Source organism: Onthophagus taurus, chromosome 2 (genome assembly GCF_036711975.1).
Source record: "Onthophagus taurus isolate NC chromosome 2, IU_Otau_3.0, whole genome shotgun sequence".
Taxonomy (NCBI): domain Eukaryota; kingdom Metazoa; phylum Arthropoda; class Insecta; order Coleoptera; family Scarabaeidae; genus Onthophagus; species Onthophagus taurus.
Window position 1 is genome coordinate 18,547,798 of NC_091967.1, and position 14,967 is coordinate 18,562,764.

The following is a 14,967-nucleotide window of genomic DNA, read 5'->3' on the forward strand; positions in this document are numbered from 1 at the left end:
GGGGCGGAGGTATTGGGGTCATCTTTCGCAAAGTGGATAAGGTTTACGACCGACTACTACACGTTGTATTCAGAATAAAAGCAGCCGATAACATCCATTTCATTTTATTAGCGTATATGCACCTAACATCACTAAATCAAAGGAAGAAATATAGTATTTTTATAACCAGCTCCAGGACCTAATAGAAAACATCCTGAAACAACACCAACTCCTGCTGATGAGAGATTTCAACGCCAGATCAAAAATGATATTATCCTTAGAGTGAAACAACCACTGAATCAATCAAAACGGAGAACTGCTTTGAGTTGCTTTTGCATCTGCTCATTTTGTAAATAATATCAATGTAGTGCCACGGCTGTAAACGACCTCGACTTAATTAGGCAATAAATCGTTTAAAACTGCCCATTTTGTTGTCGGTGTGGTATCAATGTAGTACCTTGGCCGCAAGCGACGTCGGCTTAATTAGGAAATAAATCTTTGAAAACATCTCATTTTTTGTCGGCGTGGTGTAAATGACGACCTAGACTTACTTCTTCATTCCGTCTGTAAAACTGTAATATTGCATCGTTATTGCATAGATATAATGCCTCGGCCGCAAGCGACCTCGGCTTAATTAGAAAATAATCTTTGAAAGCTACTCATTTTTTGTTATAATGAATCAATGTGCCGCCACGGCCGCGAGCAACCTCGGCTTAATTTCTTCGTGCAACCTGAAAAACTAATATTATATCGTTATTGCATAGATATAATGCCTTGGCCACAAGCGACCTCGGCTTAATTAGGAATTAAATCTTTGAAATCTGACAATTTTTTGTCACAATGGTGTCCATGTAGCGCCTTGGCCGCAAGCTACCTCGGCTTAATTTCTTCATGCAACCTGAAAAACTAGATTGTATCGTTATTGCAGAGATATAATGCCTCGACTTAATTTCTTCATACAACCTGAAAAACTAGTATTATAGCATTATTGCATAGATATAATGGCTCGGCCGCACGCGACCTCGGCTTAATTAAGAAATAAACCTTTGCAAACTGCTCATTTTTTCGTCAACATGGTATCAAAGTAGCGCCTCGGCCACCAGAGGCCTCGGCTTAATTTATTCATACAACCTGAACAACTGTAGTATTATATCGTTATTGCATAGATATAATGCCTCGGCCGCAAGCGACCTCGGCTTAATTAGAAAATAATCTTTGAAAGCTACTCATTTTTTTGTTATAATGAATCAATGTACCCCTTCGGCCGCGAGCAACCTCGGCTTAATTTTTTCGTGCAACCTGAAAAACTAATATTGTATCGTTATTGCATAGATATAATGCCTTGGCCACAAGCGACCTCGGCTTAATTAGGAATTAAATCTTTGAAAACTGACAATTTTTTGTCACAATGGTGTCAATGTAGCGCCTCGGCCGCAAGCTACCTCGGCTTAATTTCTTCATGCAACCTGAAAAACTAGATTGTATCGTTATTGCAGAGATATAATGCCTCGGCTTAATTTCTTCATACAACCTGAAAAACTAGTATTATATTATCATTATTGCATAGATATAATGGCTCGGCCGCACGCGACCTCGGTTTAATTAAGAAATAAACCTTTGCAAACTCCCCTTTTTTTCGTCAACATGGTATCAATGTAGCGCCTCGGCCACCAGAGGTCTCGGCTTAATTTATTTATACAACCTGAACAACTGTAATATTATATCGTTATTGCATAGATATAATGCCTCGGCCGCGAGCGACCTCGGCTTAATTAGAAAATAATCTTTGAAAACTGCCTATTTTTGTCATAATGGTATCAATGTAGCGCCTCGGCCGCAAGCTGCCTCGGCTTAATTTGGTCATACAACCTGAAAAAACTGTATTTTTGTATCATTGCTGTATTGATGTGACACAGCGTAAGTCCTTGCTTGTTTATGGACAAAATCATCTAGAATGTTAAAGAAATAGCAGAATAGAAAACTGCAGATGAAGCAGCACCCATCGCCTATAGTGTAAATAATCTGCAGCAGTTACTTAACAAATTCTACCAATAGGTCAACCAATGTAACACAAGAGATAACAATATCAAAAGCAAAATCAATGACTACCACCAAAGACCCCATATGTTGAAAGCTCGCAGTAAACGAGAAGACTTTAAAATAAGTTATGTTATTTAACTGTTTATATCGACATGTAGTATGGAAAAACAAAACCATAGCCACAATCATGACATACGAGACTGAGACAAGGACAGACACAACAAATGAAACATGTTTTGAGGACGACTGAGATGCGAATGTTAACGTGGATGATCAACTTTCACGACAATAAAAAGTGGGGTACAAGATGTTCGGTAAACGCACAGTAACAAACCACTGAAAATACCCTCAAAACGGTGGCTGACTCATGAATATCGATATCACAACAACAGAACGCACAGAAATATCCCTATACTCCCTATTAAGAGGAAGAAGAATAAGCATTTAGAATTGAAATTCACATCATCTTAGACAATACCTTAGTAAACCTGATTGTTGAGACGACCAATTGTTGCTGTTATTACAAAAATGAAACCACGACAGAGTTCGCGTTAAACATCAACCCGAGGAACTCACAAAAAAAAAAGATATCAAGAAGAAGAAGACTCTGTCAAAAAACAAGAATAAGCGGAATAAGAGGCAATGAGTGTGGGTACCTTTAAGAAAATTTAAAAAATGGACACGAGTTATTTGCTTTTGTAACTATTGCGTATAGAACCATCAATTCTTCACCTAAAAATTTCAATACATCGCAATAATGATTCGAAACATGAATGAAAAGTGGGAAAAAAAGATGAGCACTTAGGAATAATAGGAAAACATAGCCTCCATGACAGAACCACTGTTCTTAATACCTTTTGCTATAAACAGGAGTATGGTTGTCAGTTCAACACCATTCCCACATAAGAAGATACATCCAGCTATCTGAATTACCTGTTAATACATAGAAAAACAGCAACGAGTATTCTGTAAGGGTCAGAACCGGAGCATGCTGTCTGTCCATCTTGGTGTATGTGATATTTGGATGCAGAATTTGTAAACGACCAATACACGGTGGTCTAAAATTAGAAAAACTGAACATAGGTAACCTAAATAACAAGTGGTACACGTAGTGGACAAAAGAAGTTCACAAGTACTGGAAACAACTTCGAACAAAAACAGCACCATTGGTAAATAGTGGAATGGACTTCCAACAACTAGTACACTACTGCCAAAGAAATCTTGGGAGTAGTAGAAAAAGGGAAAACAAAATGGTTCAACAAAGAATGCAAGAACAACATTGCGCAAAGAGAAGAAGATTACTATAAGCACATAAGAAGATCAATGCATAAAGAAACACAGACACTGATTCAAGTCTCACACCATACCATTGCGAATATTCGATATCCAGAGAAAACACCGCTGAATATGATGAATTGAAACCATCATGAAAGAATCATGATACATCTATTAGGAATATGGAATGCAATAAAAGAAATGTTTCACGATCTAGGTATCGTCGATACAAACTATATAGCAATGATTGGAAAAAACGAACAAGAAAAATAATTGACAAATTAACCATATACTATGGCTTACAAATCTTCAGAAACTGTGATTCAGAATAGCTATATGAGCTACGTTTTACTATTACACCTCAGATCAGAGATTCTTAGTGTTGGATGGCAAAAAGCCAATGTGGGTTAAAAATAGAATGGATACAAACGCAATTATGTAACAATTCTTGAGGTAGTTCTGACTGCAATCAAGCCCATTTCTGACAACCTTAGTAATAATAATTTGTTGCAATGTTGTATAGGCGGATTTACATAAAATAACGATCAAATTATCAATTTCGCCATCTGGAAAACGGCACTAAAAGAAATACTTACATCCGGTTCTAAAATTATTGAAATTTCTGCAAATATTGTAGTACAAAAAAATGCATTGAGCGCGTTGCGAAAGAAGGAAGAGCATCAAAAAAGGGAAGAATGAGGTAGACACAGCAAGAAAACATATAATGTAATGCGCCATTTAAAGTATTTCCCAAGAATCAATGATTTCATGTAAGTTTAAAAGTTTATGTGATGTAATTAAATGAAAATACCAAGTGTATATTTTATTGAATTTGACTAGCAAAAACCATTCTTCCAACTATCACTAACATCACCCAATATGGTGGTAGAAACATATATTTGATTATATCTGAGTTTGTAATCTCTCAGCAGTCTGAATATTATATCAGCCACAAACTATATCATTTTTGTCTCAGAATCAGAATCTAACATGATTTTACGAATGCCAACAAAAGCAATATTATAGGAATTGACTAAATTATCCAATTGCACAAAAAAATGTTATCTTATCAATATGTTATCCAATATAGGTAATTAAATGTTCAAGGGAACAATTTTGTTTTTCAATGTTTCAAATTGATTGATATAGACTCAGTAAGCAACTATGGTTCTAAATTTCCTTCTGAGTCTTGGAACTCATTAACTTAAGACATCAGAATTTAGATTATAGTGCTGATGAGTTTCAATATTTAGAAGGAAATTCAGAATACTTGTTTACTCCGTCTAAATTAATCAATTTGATATGGAAAACTTAATGAAAAATCTGAACTGCTTAGCTCGAGGTAGAAAAAACCTTACAAAATTTCAAAAACTTGTAAAAGAATATAGTCTTTTCAGTAATTCTTTATGTGTGATACTATTGATCAAAACTGGTACATTTTGAATAAAAGAAATCGAAATCAGAACAATGTTTCCTCTATTTTTTTACACATAGTTTTTTGATTAAGAAAAATGAAATTTAACTGGATTCGACTTTCTCAAATTTAATAAGTGTTACTTAATATTTTGTAATTTCAAAATAAAATCAACAAAATCATTAAAAATTGTAATTCGACAAATTGGTTTTTTAAATGACACGTCTAATAGATCATAAAGCGAAATAAACCTTGTTTAGAATCAATTAAAAATAAACATTACAACTCACCTCATAAAATTCACCTAAAAAAAGTCTGTTTAATCATCAATGTAATTTACTTATTTATTCTATTTTTTGTCCTCGTAATTTACATTTTAAATCAACTACCGCGTTTCAATTTCCATTCACCTTATATTTTTTTAATTAATTATACTCTAAAGGAGGTATTTAGGGCCGTTAACAGTAATAAGTGAAAATAATAAAGTAAAACGAGGCTAAATAGAATCGTGTTCACCTTAAATTTACGTAACAACGTTAAAAGTTACTTGAATATACATTTAATGATCATAAACCGAGACCGGCTAGTGTGTTATTTACCGATATATCCATTTCCGGGGCAATTTGCACGTTTCAAATTGTCTTTTTCCAGTTCACACAATCAAATTGTAATAAATAAAAGGAAAATTCCTTGTTTCCTTTATCTATTGTGAGAACATCAATGAAAAGGAAAATTCAATTTCTGTTCTTGCATAGTGTGTAATTATTTCGTTTCAAATATATGCAAATTAAGTGCCCTAAATACATTTAGAATTTTCAATATTTTGTAATTTCGAATGTTTGTTACGTCATTTACTCACTTCCTAATCCAGTTGCACATTGTATGTATTTTTTTAGTGAAGAAATAATTTAGAAATTACTCTAAATCTTTATTAATTATTTATTTGTATGAACCTTTTTTTGTGGTTTTAAGAGAAATCGGTGACAAGTAAAACTCTTTTATTTCTATTATAAAGTTTAGATTAGTTGATCTATTACATTGAGACGAATTGATTTCACAATAAGTAAAAAGTCGTTGTTGGAAGTGTTACTTTTACTTTTTCGGCCTTACCATATACATCAAATAGAATTAGGTTAAATCGCTTTATTTGCGTATTATTTTAAATATTAAATAGGCATGTTTTGAATTATTATTATAAAAGGTTGTGCATAAAACATTCTCTCATACATGTTTTTGATCGTTAAAGAAGTTACGTAAATATTTAATTTCACTTAAAATTAATAATTTTAACGCAGCTTACATTCTGTAGACTGTAAAATGAGAAAGAAATTGAAGACGAAAGCGGAACTGAAGTCTGAGACTTCGTCGAGTCGTTGTAATGAAGTCGTATAAAATCGGGTTATAGTAGGGTGACCGCAAATATACAAAAACAAAGAGGAATTCGATATTCGCGGAAATACGGTCGGTGATTGGTGTAGGTAAAACAGTAAAACTAAAAAAGATTGATTTTAATTTAGTGTTTCAAGGCGAGAAAGTTGTTTTTAATGCAATTTTCAGTTATCGAGATAACTTTGGTTCTTTGTTTAAATAACATCACACTTATATTAAACAAATCAAAAATGTGTATCAATTTTAGAATTATTGTTTTATTTAGATATAACAATAAACTCTAGAAGAAAGTATCTTTAATTATTTCTAATTTGATTTATATTATATGTATTAATTATTTATTTTTAAAGTGTTAGATGACAACGTAGTTACGCTACATCTGCTCTTTGCTAATGTATGCATGTATGATGTATAATGTAATACGGGTAGAAGTGCACCTGAACGATTTACTGCATAAGAGGCTTTACTAATTAGAAATAGTAAATAAACGTGCAATATTAAATTATTCTATAAAGTACATGCATATAGTTTAGTTAAATTAGGTTCACTGAAAAAGTAATTATGATTACCACATTCTAAATGTTATGTAAATGTTAAATGTCAATTTTTTCTCCCATTTTATACGTTTTAATTTTATAGTTTTTACATGTTTTATTTTTTACAAGGTTCTTTTCTGCATATACTCAATATTCTCCCAGAAGTTGATACAATATCGTCTGTGAAGTTCTAATACCTTGTAACCCTAAAAACATTTTTTTTCAGTAGACATAAAAGACGTTTTATATTAAACTGGGAAAGTATTTGTTTGTTTGTTTTGAAACTGTCAGTTACACAAGGGCTTAGATACAAACATATGATTTTTAATTTTTTAGTAAATATTGTATATTAAAATTTGCAGTGGCTTACGAGTGATTAGCTTTAGATTTTTGTCAAATTTGTGGGTTAGGATATATTATATTATTTTTACAGAAATAAAACACTATTTAGGAAAAACTACTTTTATTACGAATCAATAAATTCTCTAAAAAATTTTACTCTGAATCATGTTTTAAGCTGTCATAAAAACTATGACAGTCAGTAGGTATTACTGACTTTAACAGCTGCAAATGTTGCCATTTTTGAAATTTTATTTTTCGTTTCTCTTTATACATTTGTGGCCATTCTACCATTTGAGAAACAGGTTTTTGTCGTTGTAGAAGTTCTCGCCATTCATCATCAAAATCCAATTTGTAATAAATGTTTCCATTCGGCAAATATTGGAGAGCTCTAATATCGGTGACCACAGGATCATTTGTGACCTTAAAAGGAAAATAACAGGCAGTTATAAAGAATGTTTCATAGTATTACTAATTTTTACCTTTCCAGGTCTAATAGATGCATATTTTTGATATTTCTTGATTGAATAATCTTTAAAATTAAAATATTGCATACATTTAACTTCATATGGAAAGGGCTTCATTCTTGCTTCCTTTGTTATTCGTAGATAATCACTAGGTAAATGAATGTCTCGTCCTTTTAATTTCCTTTCGATGCAGCTGTGAACTAAGTCGCATTCCATTTGTGTGTGTCCAACTTCGAGAAATTTTTGAATAATTTCTATGTTATTATTTACAGAATAGTTTAATAATGCATTTGCTATAATATTATTTCTATTTTGGTAAGTACATCCATCACTGTAAATTATAATTGGTCCAGATTCATTCTGACAGTCTGTTGTTAGGTATTCCATAATGCAATAAGCAAAAGTCGATGCAGTCATATCTGCTTCAGTTTCACTAAACCAAAAACACTTTGCCTCATGCGTTACTACATTATAAACTGTAAAATTGTGGCAACACAGTTTTAACTTAAAAAATATTGTGCTAGCTTGGACATACGGACACACTTTTACAGCTTGTAAATCCATTGTTAAAACCCGACCTTTTTTGTTCATTTTTGCTTCTTCCTTATCTCTCTTTTTCTCTTCACGAGCCCTTTCTTTTTTACGTCTGTGCGTATTCCATTCTTTGTCTGATAATTGACCAACTTCATGTTTTGTGCACAAATCACATTTATCCTTTTTAATGGGGTGAATTGACAAGTTCATAGAATAAAACATTTTGCTAAAAATTGTTCTCGACAGGGTTACTTTGTTTTCTTCTTTGCACTTAATTTCGTATATCTTAAATAATTGATTTAGGCTCCGGATTACCGTTTCTAAATACAATTTACTTGAATTTGAACGTCCATAATGTGAAGGCAACTTTGGTAAACAATCAAAAAATTCTTTTAGTAACCTCTTATCTTCCACCTTGTCCTGTCGAGTGGTTCGTTTGTTTGATTTGTAGGTCAAATCGAAGCTAGAAGTCATACCGTAACATCCCTTTTGGACCCAATCATGAACGGAATATTCACCTATAGCAAGTGTTTGAAGAAACATTTGTTTACAAACTTGCACTTTGTTCATATTTATTGTGAGAAAATATTTTAAGGAATATTTTCGCTTACTCTCAAAGCTTTTAGTATACGTTCTTTTTGTGACAGTTTTTTCTTTGTGATTGATTACAAACACTTTTCGTTGATCCCAATTCATTTCACTCCAGAATTTAGTAAATATGGCATTGCGCTGAACATCATTAATTTCTGAACAATTCGTGGATTTTACTCTAAGGCACTCTTTTGATTTGCAACAAGAACCCATTTTTCTTGCTTCTTTTGGGAAATTCTGTTTTACTTGACCTTCTTTAGTTCTGCTGTACCCCATGTACACTTTTCCTTCCATTCGGCTCCTTTTTGCAGAATTTTTTGCCCATTTATCAGGTTGAGCAGTAATACTTCTTTTCCTTCCTTCCGTTATATTGCCATGATTGATATCATTTTCTGTTAATGTCTCATCCTGTTTTGTTTTTTCATCTTTTTCAGCATTATTTCCTTGCTCTTCGTCGCTATCTGATGTACCATTTTCCTTTTTAGGTTCGTAGTCATCGTCATTAAAATCATTGTTAACACATTCTTCGTCTTTTCGTGCATCTAGCTCCAACATTTGAACATCTCTTAAATCCTCAATTATAATATTTTCAACAGGTTTCAGATGGCTTATATCCTTCAGCTCCTCTAGCTTCAAATTCGTAATTACATTCAAATTAATTAAAACGCAAACAATGTTAGCATAGTAATGCAAAATAAATAAGTGCAAATATTTTTTGTTAAATATAATAGACTTCGTTATTATACATAATAATTTAATATAGTTACCGTAACTATTTCCATCACTCAGTAAATTTATAGATATCAAGTACTACTTTAAACACACTTTTGACACAGAAATCCACATCAATATCAATTATTTTAAACAATAACATTAGTTATAGCGGACACAGCCTACTACAACATTACTTTATTTTAACAATGCCTACTTTTTAATTATTCTTAAATCAAATTACCAAAATTCTTTCTGTAAACAATATTTATTCATTTTTTATTGATTCAATTAAAAAAGAACATAAAAAACAATGTATTTTTAAAAAAATACTATTTACAGTATTACAAATCGATTATTTTTTAAATAAATACCTTGTATTGTACCACAGTTTGACTTATACCAAATGTTGCTTAAAAGTTATTCAAATTTTCATTATGGTGTACGAGGTATTATTGTTTTCTTGTTGAGGTGCATTTGGGATACGTGATGAAAGAAATCCCTTTTATCTAAGTAAATGCGTATTTGTGGATTACTAGGTGTTACTAGTACTATGTATAATTCTGTAGATTTCATAAAAATATAATAACACAATCTTGGATGTTTTGTGGGTTACAAGGCATTAGAATTTCACAGACGATATGATGTTTCAGTTTTTCTTCGTCGACAACAATTTTGAGCGAAATATATGAATTGACTGTATTTTCGACTATTTACTAGAGTTTGATTTTGTACTTTTAAACCGGTTTTTATTTTATATAGAATTTAAGCCTAACCAGTTTCGGCCATCTTCAGAGACTCTACAAATAGATTAATATCATTCATCTTATCCATTTCAAAGAAAAATTCAAGAATCATCATGTGGCTTAAAAATCGACGACTTTTTTTAATCAATGTGAAATGACCAAAAAAACACGTTAAAAATAAAAAGAAAGTGCGGAAAAGTGACTAACACTAGATTAACTTCAGTTATAAAACTTCTATTATATGATAACTAACTTCAGGTTTAAAATGTCAACCTCAATTTTGACATATTTGTAATCTTCATTAAAAATCCTTTAAAATGAGTACAAACACGACATATTTATCTTCAATATTAATAAAGTTATGGTCAACTTCCAGTTAAGAATGCCAACGTCAATTTTGACATGTTTGTAATCGTCGTAAAAAATCCTTTAAAATGAGTCCAAACAAGATACGTTTAATTCCAATATTGCTCGAAATATAAGAACTTCCGATTTGAAATGTCAGTCATTTTGACATATTCTTCATTTTTATAAGATGTCTTAATATTTGTCACAAAAACAAAAATATAATAAAAAAAAAATAAAAAGTTAAGGTTGGTATTAATATTTAAAAATTAAATTGCTATCTTCATTGTTGCTAACTTAGGGTTTAAAGTTCTTTTTCTAACTTTTTTGTATTTTGAGATAAGTGCGTCAAGTTTGGACTCACTTTAATAGTTATTTTTGATACAAGATAGCGAAATGACACTTTTGCATTCGAGAACGGAAATCGTTCGAGAATGCAAAAGAATTTTGCTGTCGTGTATCAAACAACATTTTTTCGAAAACTACGTGTTCTAAAGTTTATAAATTAATAAAACAACCAAATTCTGTATAATGACATTTAGAATTCATTTAATGTTATGTCAAAAACTTAACGTCACATCGACTTAACCTCACATATTGAACAAATGTACTATTATAAATTTGCATTTAAACATAAAATGAAGTGATAACACAATTAAATGTTGATTATTTTGTGTTTATAATTTGTTCATAACAATAAATTAACAATAAATAGTATCAAATTGCTTGATTGTTGTAGCTGGACTTTTTTTTGCTTCTATTCATCTACTTTCTTCTATCTCTAGTAGTCTTCTTGCTTTTACAATTTATTTTAGTCTCTTTCGAGATTCCTTCCTCTCTGGTCCAGCTCTTCTTGCTCTTTCCAGTATCTGTTTAATGTGTTTCTTCTATTATTGGCCTCTTTCCAGTCTCCCTCCACTCTGCGCCATCTGTTTGTTCTCTTTTTAGCCTGTTTAGGCCCACTTTTACCACCTCTTGATATATTTATCCGATAGATAATTACCATGGTTACAGCGGTTTTAAGCGCTCTCATTGGCTAAGGCTCGTTACTACCATCTTCTGGTTAAGCTATCTAAGAGATTATTACCATGGAAACGGCTATTTTACGCGCTCTGATTGGCTAGTAGATGGGTTTATCTATAAGATAAATTTAACTAAAAGATGGTAGTAATGGACCTAAGGCCCACTTTTACCACCTCTTGATAAATTTATCCGATTGATAAATTGGCGCTCTTAGCCAATGAGAGCGCTTAAAACCGTTGTAACCATGGTAATTATCTATCGGTTAAATTTATCAAGAGGTGGTAAAAGTGGGCCTAAGAGCGCCAATTTATCTATCGGTTAAATTTATCAAGAGGTGGTAAAAGTGGGCCTAAAGCTCGTTACTACCATCTTCCGGTTAAGCTATCTAAGGGATTATTACCACGGTTACGGCTATTTTACGCGCTCTGATTGGCTAGTAGATGGGTTTATCTATAAGATAAATGTAACTAAAAGATGGTAGTAATGGACCTTAGTCTGTTAAGACATTTTGTTGCAATCAGTGGACAATATTTATATTTTTCATGGTATTTATAATTCATCAGATAATATGGCACACTGAGGATGATAAATTGGTTGTGTCTAGTAATAAATGTACAATAGTGTCATTAAGATTTATCTGATCATGGAAAGTGTAACATTACCAATTCCATATTGACTATAAAATACCATATGATGATGATAATATGGTACAGTTAGCTGCTAAAATATCAATAAAATAGTATTATTAATGTTGATGTTCATCGTCGACCCAATAATAATTGTTTGTGATCGGAGGGCAGGTTGATTGGATTTTAGGATGATCGAATAGCCACACAACACCATTACCTACAGCATGAAAATCTCTAAAAACGATAAAATGTCGCTTAGTCAAGTGATTTATAACGCGGTCCAATTCACAAATTGACACAATCGACGAAATGGTAGAATATTTTCTACTACCAACGTGGTCGTGATTTCTAAGCTATGTTGTAACAAGCACGGAGCAGCTCGAACGTATCCACAGCCACCACATTTTTATTATAATAAGCTATTGATGAGGACACCCCACTAAAATCGTTTCAAAATCTTTGTTGTGATACAAAACTGTGGAAGTTTCTGTAAAGATACATACTTGCAACAACCACCCATATCATTCCCCTATCTCTTCACTTTGTAACTAAAATTCACCATAATTCACAAAATCATATTGCATGGAAACCAAAGCTTATTATCAGCAAGATCCTTTTTAGGAAAATTCTTTTTATTAATTTTTTTCTGTCTTTCCAGAAGCTTCTTCTACAAATCTTCTCCTTCATTCTCTAGATCGTTGGATTTGTTGTTCCTGATAAGTTCTGCCTCTAAATATCTCCTGAGAAGATGACTGCCAACTGTCTCTCTATCTCTTTGGCTTTGGCCTGGTGGTCTAATCCCAAGCGGGTTATTTGTAAGCATAATTTTCAACCGTCTCTTATCTAGCATACTACGAACGTGATTTTACTAAAATCTCTTGTGCTTTCTTCCCCATTTTACAATATCTGCATGCTCTCTGGTGTCAGAGTTCTCAATTCTGACCCACTAGATCTTTCTTCAGATTGTCGTCATTTTTACTACTCCGAACATGATCTAAGTTTTATTTGTGTCATTTATTTGTATTTTAATGCTGCTTTACTCCACCAAAAAGTAGCTTGTGGGCAATTTTAGGTTGAGATTGCGAATGCTTCATTGATCTGACTTCTTAGGTCCATTGCGGAGATCTTTGGAAGTTGTGTTTGGAGGTCATCTTCTGAGTTGGCAGTGTCGTTGAGTTTAGTTTGATTATTGGGTAATTAGGTTTTGAATTTGGCAGATATAGAGACGGCGAAGTCCTTTCCGAATTCGTTTTAAATCTCGGTGTTCTTAAAATGACCACAGTGTCACAGAAATATGTCTCGACCGTTGAGCAGAATGTTAAGTTAATAATGAGAGTTGCATACCAGAAGTTCAAACCGTCTCACATATGTTGTAGTATCGGATGTGGCAAAATCATGCTATCTAGGTTTAATTACACTATTAGGTGAGCGCAATAGAGATAAGATTTAAAAAAATCAGGTAATCACCCGATGATGTGCGGCGGAAATGAGGGATTTTACACAGATTTGTAATCATACGACATTTCGTTAGAAGTAGTAGAGATAAGATTTTGATAGTTATCTGGTTTATACGGAACATTATTCATTTCTACATAATTTCATAATACAAACATATTTTTTTTTAGATTTCTTTCCTCAAATGAATCAAATATTTCTCTATGGCAAATTTTTATTATACAATCAATATAAATCAATATATAAATTCATAGGAACACCTGGTATATACAGTGTGTTAATTAATTAACGTATTTATTTTATAATATGCGATTTGCATATTGCAATAGCAATACTGTGATATTGGTTGCATACTTGTAATGATGACGTCGGGTTGGGTTGGATTGGTTATGCATGAGAATATTAATATTAAGTTTGCATTAAGTTTGACTGACATAATTTGAGTGTAGGTTTTTTTTATTAGGTTTTAGATTAAGAGTGTTGGGTTGGATTTGGCAGAAGATCTGTTGGGGTTGGTTTAAATGTGGATGAGTTGGGTTTTTCAATATGGGTGCGTAGAGTTTAGTCTGCGTTGGATGATGCTTCAATATAGTTTTAGTCTTAAGTTTGGATGAGCTCATATTTATTAAATAATAACTAACTTTTATATTTTAGGATTTAGTTCAGTTGGGTTTTGCAGTATTACTTTGAGTTTGAATTAGTTCCGTGCAAATTGAATATCACATTCGAATATCATTTACGTTTTTCAATAAACTGAAAAAGGTGTTTAAACTAGCAAAATTTACCAATACTTGTTATAAGACTTGATTTAACAAAGCGTAATTAGCAAATGTTGAGTTAATAAAGTGAATGATGCATTACTTAATCAGAAAGTTTGTGTGAACATCATGTTAAACTTGGATTATTTAAATACATATGAACAAGAAGTGAATTACATTTTATTGAAAATGTACCATATTATTTGAAGTGAACTCATTTATTCAATCTGAAGATATTGATAAAGATATTTATTAACGTATTAGATAGTTATGTACCTAATCACGTGTTGTATGATATCAGATTATTTATGATCCAATTACAATTTATCTAACATAAGACACCTGACGATGCATCATCTGATTTGCTTTATCATTTTAAATCTGCGTGATTTACAAATTATAAGACTTGGGTTGTATGTGATATTGTTAATAACAGTAAAATTAATGTTGTATTTCTATAAGTTAGAAAGAAATTTTAAATATATATATTTTGGTATAGGCAACCCAAATTACAACTTTGAACGAAATATCAATTTTAATTATTTTTTATATAATAACTGAGTCTATTTAGTACAAAGAATAATTATCTATCATTTTTTATAAAAAAATATTTTTAATATGCTTTATTATTAAAAATTTGTTCAAATTAAAACGTAAAAGGTAAAACACGTATAGCTGAATCATCATAATTCAACATCGTAAAAAATATAGATTAGAATCGTATTAGAAATTAGTA

The 14,967-nt window shown here is 31.8% G+C and overlaps 1 protein-coding gene across 1 annotated transcript; it reads right to left on the reverse strand.

Annotated features, from left to right (window-relative positions):
• Positions 1 to 6,449: 6,449 nt before the first annotated feature.
• LOC111413475 (uncharacterized) lies at positions 6,450 to 9,603 on the reverse strand. The gene is made up of 2 exons (XM_023044468.2): positions 7,455 to 9,603; positions 6,450 to 7,395 (listed from the first exon to the last, which is right to left on the reverse strand). Exons 1-2 carry the CDS (start codon positions 9,117 to 9,119, stop codon positions 7,129 to 7,131), a joined length of 1,932 nt encoding a protein of 643 aa, XP_022900236.2. The 5' UTR covers positions 9,120 to 9,603; the 3' UTR covers positions 6,450 to 7,128.
• Between the last annotated feature and the right edge of the window lie 5,364 nt (positions 9,604 to 14,967).

Excerpts from the sequence above, each read along its gene's own strand:
- LOC111413475 (XM_023044468.2), bottom strand. The coding sequence starts at position 9,119 with ATGTTGGAGCTAGATGCACGAAAAGACGAAGAATGTGTTAACAATGAT. Across the intron at positions 7,396-7,454 it reads CATCTATTAGACCTGGAAAG|GTCACAAATGATCCTGTGGT; the intron begins GTAAAAATTAGT and ends TTTCCTTTTAAG.